The 6,699-nt window shown below is 38.6% G+C and overlaps 1 protein-coding gene across 1 annotated transcript; it reads left to right on the top strand.

Moving 5' to 3' along the window:
* Positions 1-212: 212 nt before the first annotated feature.
* On the top strand, positions 213-4,521 carry LOC133872692 (probable E3 ubiquitin-protein ligase RHC1A). The gene is made up of 2 exons (XM_062310263.1): positions 213-372; positions 3,346-4,521. The coding sequence occupies exon 2, from the start codon at positions 3,440-3,442 to the stop codon at positions 4,376-4,378; it is 939 nt and encodes a 312-aa protein (XP_062166247.1). The 5' UTR covers positions 213-372; positions 3,346-3,439; the 3' UTR covers positions 4,379-4,521.
* Positions 4,522-6,699: the final 2,178 nt, after the last annotated feature.

Here is a 6,699-nt window from a genome sequence, read left to right as displayed (position 1 = left end):
TATCCCTGGACCCTTCCAATAATTAACTCCCTCTCATTTGGGTCCCAAAAAACCACTCAAGACAATGAAGAAACAGTACACCATTTTCAAAAAAAGAAAAAAAGAAAAAAAGAAAAGAAACAGTGAACCAATTACGTGCGCTACAAACACGCACACAGAGATGCCGCGGGCTTAGTACGTGACACGTGTAAATTAAGATAACTGAGTTTGGGACTTGAGGTCAATAAACAGAACAAAAATAGATGCCCCATTTTCCACTCCGAGTCTGAGTCTGAGTCTGAGTCTGAGGCTCAGCCTAGGGTTTTCCTTGACTTTCTCTTCCTCTTCGCAAAAGCTTTTCGATCCACTCGCTCATCTTTCGATCGCTCAGAGGTACGTCCCAATAGCATAATCTCGGTGCTTTTTTTTTCTTGACAATTTCGAATCAAAATAAGACCAAATTGTTTAGATTCTGATTCGTTTTCAGCTTGGTTGCTGAGAAAATGTGGGAATGATGCTGAAAATAATTTTAGTTTCGAATCTTTGGGGTATTCTATGAGTTGGGACCCTAGAAATTACCGAAATTTCAACACTAAGCTAAGCTTAATGCGACACTTGGTTTTAGTTTGAGGTCAATTTTCCATAATTTGAAACCCAAAATAATACAAACAGCATCTTTGTGGATTGTGCTTGGTTTTTTCTTTTCTTTTTCACTGTTTTCTCAACAACCGAAGAGAAAGGGGTTGCTAAATTTTCTCAAATATAAATTTTTCTTGGTGGTTGAAATGCTGAATTAGATCTGTCAAGTTAGATAACTGTTTCTGTCAATATGGGCAGAAGTAGAGATCTATCATATTTTCCAGGGTGGATCTGGGGTTTAAATTTTGTTGTTGACCAAGAAAAATTTAACAAAGAAAGCTTAAAATATTGAAATTCTTTTGTTTCAATCTCGATATAGATTGCCTTCCGGTGCTTTGGTTGAGGATTTATTTCTACTACTAGTTATTCTTCCTATGGCGTATTAGAAAGCTTATGGTAGGTTGAATGAATTTATTGTGTACCGCATAGCATTTGTAGGTGGAATGCCATTTACTATTGGAGTACTAAAGAAGATCAGGGCCATAACCATAATTGACTGTAACTAGATCTGGGTTTGATGAAATGTTGTTTCATTTCTCTGCTATCATTTGTGATTTCTGATCGTGGCAGTCGTTATCTTTGATGGCTGCATACACAGTCCATAGTTTCCCATTCAAAATAATGTGTAAGACATGGTGAAAGTATTCAATTCCAATGATGGGTCTAAAGCACTCTTTTTTCTTTGTTCACAAAGACTTTTCTTATCTATGTGAAAATTGGTAGGTGTTATACTGGAATTGGTAGGTGTTTCTGATCGTGGCAGTCGTTATCTTTGATGGCTGCATACACAGTCCATAGTTTCCCATTCAAAATAATGTGTAAGACATGGTGAAAGTATTCAATTCCAATGATGGGTCTAAAGCACTCTTTTTTCTTTGTTCACAAAGACTTTTCTTATCTATGTGAAAATTGGTAGGTGTTATACTGGAATTTGTTTTACTCTCTATTTAGGACTGATCATTTTGCTTGTTTTAGGGGGAGATAGAGAGACGCTTGGTGTTTGATGTGAAGATTTCACTGCCTGGGAATAAAACATTTTGGGGATGTGTATTGTAGGAGTGTTAGAAACTTTCAAACATTACCCTTCACAGAGTAGGTAGTCAAAATAATAGAATTTATGTGAAGGAAATTAGAGTCAATTTATGCATCCAAACCCTAAAGGGCTTAGTTCTTTGATTGATAATGGGTAACCATTACAAAGTGAGAAGTGTTCATGAGTAGTATAATTAACCTAAAGGGCTTAGTTCTCTCTCTCTCTCTCTCTCCCTCCCTCTGCTTGCATGTGTCTGTTTGTGTGTGTAGATTTTTCCATAGGAGTTGTTTTTCTCACAGCCTTCTTCAAGATGCATATCTGTGTATTCCATTGTTGGCTTGTATTATTTGTTTCCTTATGCAGCTTGTGAGCAGCTTTTTTTTTTTTCTTTTTTATTTCCGCCTATTTATAGGGTGATGTATAATTTAATCATTTAAACCTTTTTTTCCCCCTAAAGTTTGTATATGTTTTTTAGAATAACTTCTATAGGGACTTTGCACAAGCCAAGTCTTTCGTGCCCTCCAGTAAGAGAATAACACATTAGTGTACGACACCAAATATGATAAACTTGGAAACACCATATTTTCTCCTATTATCTTCAACTCATCGACAAAATCCTGAATCCCCAACAATCAGAAGCGAAAGCCACCGCCAGCTTCAGATTGCTCACAATCCTTGCCAGATCCTGCTTCACCATGTACCACTCCGGCTCTGTCAGCATGTTCGCAACAGGCCTGAACCCGCACATCTCTTTCAGCGTGTTCACAGCTTCAGAGTACTCTGTTCCTCTGCCGGAAGTGGCCATGGGACAAAATTATACTGTACATAATTTTTCTCAGCAACCATAAAGAAGATAAAGAAAATGTTTTTCTTCACATTAACCTTGTTTCCACAAAGAACAATTGGGATGTTTTTACACACCTTGAAAAATGACAACAGAGGAAGTTGCCATAAGACCCAATAAAGCAAAGGCACTCAAAGATTTGGGGTTTTTGAATAGACCTGCAAAGATCCCAGTGCCATGTTCGAACAAATTGGGAAGGATTATAAAAGACGAATATATAATTGCTATTATCCATGGCTTACAAGAACAGCAAAAACAAAAACAGAACAAAAAAAGAAGCGAAATAAATAAATAAATGAATTGAAGAATCTGTGGATTGCTTCAATGAAGTGAAAGAGATGCATGGATCGAAGGGGTGAAGAAAAATCTGTGGATTGATTTTGTTTTTGCTATTCTTGTCAGGCACGAAGAAAAATATGGTGTTTTTGATGATGATTTGAAGAAAAATTTGGTGTTTTGGATTTTATTATGTTTGGTGTTACATGCTGATGTGTCATTATCTCATTAGAGGGCGCAAAGGACTTGGTTTGTTCAAAGTTACTATAGAAGTTATTCTCTATTTTTTTGTACTTCCTTTGTATAGTTGCTCTGCTATGAATTCTGGTCCATTATTTTGTGGGTATTTGATTTTTCTTTCCTTTTCATTCCCTTTCTGCTGATATGATTAATCCAGACAAATTACTTTGTAGCTTCATATCCTCTTACAAAATTCTTTGTTTTGCATTTTTTCCTTGTTGGGGGAGATTGGATTTTGATATTATATTTAGGTTTCCTGTTTATATGCTCCAGTTTTTTATTCCTACTTTGTTTCAAAGGCTTGTGTGATACCTAACTTGCATTGCAAACTTAGACAATATGTTCAGATAACAGTTAAAGATTGAGGAGTTCCAGGGACGAGTGGGTTTGGTTTTCAAGACTTTGCAAGGGGAGAGGGAGAGGAAAGGATGTCAAGTGGCAGAAACACCCATTGGTGTTACCGATGCAGGCGGTCAGTTCGACTGCGAGGACGAGATTCAGTTTGCCATAGCTGTAATGGAGGATTTGTTCAAGAACTTGAAGATATGGGCTATATGAGACCACTTGAGTTCCTCGGACTGGACATTGATGAAGATCGCGAGAGGAGGTTAGGACTTATGGAAGCTTTCTCAGCCTTGATGAGGCATCGATTGGCAGACAGAAGCCATAGTCATGATGTCAGGGCTAGATCAGATTCGGTCCCAGAACATACATCGGGTGTTGGTCCTTTGCTGATCTTTGGTGGCCAAATTCCTTTTAGGTTGTCTGGAAATGGTGGGCTTGAAGCACTTTTCAACGGAACTCCAGGTATTGCTCTAACGCAGGGTAATGCTGGTGATTATTTTATAGGTCCTGGACTGGAAGAGCTGTTTGAACAGCTTTCAGCTAATGACCGGCGAGGCCCTCCCCCAGCATTGAGATCTTCAATTGATGCGATGCCAACTATTAGGATCAGACAGAGTCATCTTCGCTCCGATTCCCACTGTCCTGTCTGCAAAGATAAATTCGAGCTGGGGTCTGAAGCTAGGCAAATGCCATGTAATCATATGTATCACTCAGATTGTATTGTCCCATGGTTAGTCCAGCACAACTCATGCCCTGTATGCCGCCAAGAACTGCCACCACTAGGATTGAATAGTGGCTGTAGCTCAAGTAGTCGAAATAGAAGTAGCAGTTATGGTAGTAATGCTGTTGGAAGGGGGGAGAATAGCAGGGAGAATCAAGGAAGAAGGAATCCATTCTCTTATTTGTGGCCATTCCGCTCATCTAATTCTAGCTCTAACCATAATGGAACTGCAGGAAGCAGCTCTCCGACAATTCATGAGACCAACCAGCAGATGGGTTATCCGGGATGGCCTTTTGACTAAGTCGTATTTAGAATGGGGCTTGCAATATTGCCACATTGTGATCATGATTAATGGACTGAGTTGTGTTGCTTGATGGTGAATTGTGTTCTTTTCCTATTTTGTAGCTTGCTACTCTTTCTGTAAATGAATTCCCGTTTGGTAAATTCTGTGTCTGTGTTTTAATCGTTCATGCTTGTTAGTTTAAGTGAGAGAAATTTGTATGGTTACTTTAGGTGTGCAAACGTCTAGTACTTATCACTTATTCTTGTTTTCTTTTAAACCCCTCTTAATTGTCAGAGATGGCAGTCAGTCACTTTTTGCATCTTCTACAATGTCAAACCTTGTCTCAGGATTTCCTGGGGAGAGAATCTGCGAGAACAGTAGCGTTGACCTGAGCAACTAGAGCAGATAAAAAGACAGCCATATTGGCTTTGAGCCCAATCTCCTCCCTTTCTTAGGTGTTGCTATGGTCACGTCAAAAAGAAGAAGAAAGTTTCAGGGCAGTTTTAAGTTAATTGATATTATTAGATCCCTGCCCACTTATCTCCAAGGACGTAGAAACCAGTCACTCCTCGATAATAGGGACCTAATAGGCTAATAATAGTAGAGGATAAATTTCTAGTTCAATTTTAAAATTGGGAATTAAGTTTTAAGAAGGGATCAGCATAGATTTTCTTTTTTGGATAGAAAAGGATGCAGCTCCAGCAACTTTCTTTTATACTGAATTGAAAACGTTAGATGTTTGCAACCCGGGATGCAATTATTGAAGTTTTCTCTATTAACAATCCCTATTTGGGATAAGTTGATTCGCCTGCCGATGGAATATTGGACCCCTTCTTGTCTGAGCCATGTTGCTAGTGTTAATGGAAAGCCTATGTTTGCTGATTCAGTTACGGAGGATCAAATTAGGTTGGGATATGCTAGAGTTGTGGTAGAAGTTAATGTCAATTCTGAATTCCTAGAGAAATTGAGTTGGAAGATGATGATGGTCGTATAATTTCTGAATCAGTGAAGTATCTGTGGATCCCTGCAAATGTGCAAATTGCAAAGCTTTTGGACATCCTACATATGCGTGCGCAAAAGAGGAAAAGAAGATATGGAAGCCCAAGAAGCTGGGTTATGGTTCTGAGAAGGGTGTTCAAGTTACAGAAAAATGAGGGGAATAATATAGTGAAGACAGTTGGGAATGGAGCTGTTCAGATAGTCCAAACAAAGTTGATAGAGGATGAAAGGAAGGAGGTAAATTTTGCCAGGACTATCGAAGGGCCTAGTGGTGGGCAGAGGGAGCAATCTACGAAGGTAACAAAATCCTGGTCCAATTCTTTTCCTATCTTTAGTGTGGAAATGTTTTGGAGGAGGGTGAGTTGTCACCTATTAAAGAAAGTTTACAGAGCATACTTGTTTCTGCCTTAGTTAAGGAGCATAGAAGGAAGCTATGGAGGTTGATCTTATCAATAGATCTGATCAGTCTATAAGTTGGAAAGTGGGTATGCCTAAAGCTGAATATAAATGGATTCATACAGTTGTGTATGGAGCCAATAAATGGGTTGAGAGGAGAACTTTGGCAGCATTTGGGGTAGGTTAAAAATAAGGTTGGAATTAGTCCTTGGATGCTTTCTGGGGAATTTAATGTGTTGAAGCATGAGTCTGAAAAAGGAGATGGGATGCGGCTGAATTGTTATGAACAAGATTTTGTAGATTGTGTGAATAATATAGAGGTTATGGATCTGCCATTCAGTGGCTGCTTCTTTACCTGGAATGAAAATTAAAAAAAAAAAAAAAAAACACTGAGGGTCGTTTTCTACCCCCAAATCAATAAACACTTTAAGCAATATATATGAAAACAAATTTCAAGGAACAATATTTAAACAACACATCCACAAGGTCAAGCAAACATCCATAACACAAGCTTTTGTTGACGAAGTAAAAACCCCAAAAACACATCGAGGAGAAAAATCACTCTCGAGCATCCAAACCTGAGAAATACAAGAAGATCTAGATTACAAACACAAGGAATACTTACAAACCCCTTTGCAAGTCCTAGACTCTATAAGACCAACAAGCTTCCCTCTTCCCTCCTAGCTAGACAATCTTCTTGTAGTGCATCTCCTTACCGACTCCTTCGGTACATTCTTTGCCGGATGTAGGTAGTCGATGGATGTGGCTTGATCATCAACAAATCAATAGAGGGAAACATATCTCTCTTGGATCAAAAATGGTGAAAGGATACTCTTACTTCCTCACCAATACAGAACATCCAAAGCTTGGAAGAGCAATGAGAAGAATCACAATACTAAGAAAGGGAAAGTGTAATGGACTTTCTTGTTTTTGGATTTAGAATG

This window comes from Alnus glutinosa, chromosome 7 (assembly GCF_958979055.1).
Source record: "Alnus glutinosa chromosome 7, dhAlnGlut1.1, whole genome shotgun sequence".
In the NCBI taxonomy this organism is placed as follows: domain Eukaryota; kingdom Viridiplantae; phylum Streptophyta; class Magnoliopsida; order Fagales; family Betulaceae; genus Alnus; species Alnus glutinosa.
This window is presented reverse-complemented; position numbering and strand designations above follow the sequence as displayed.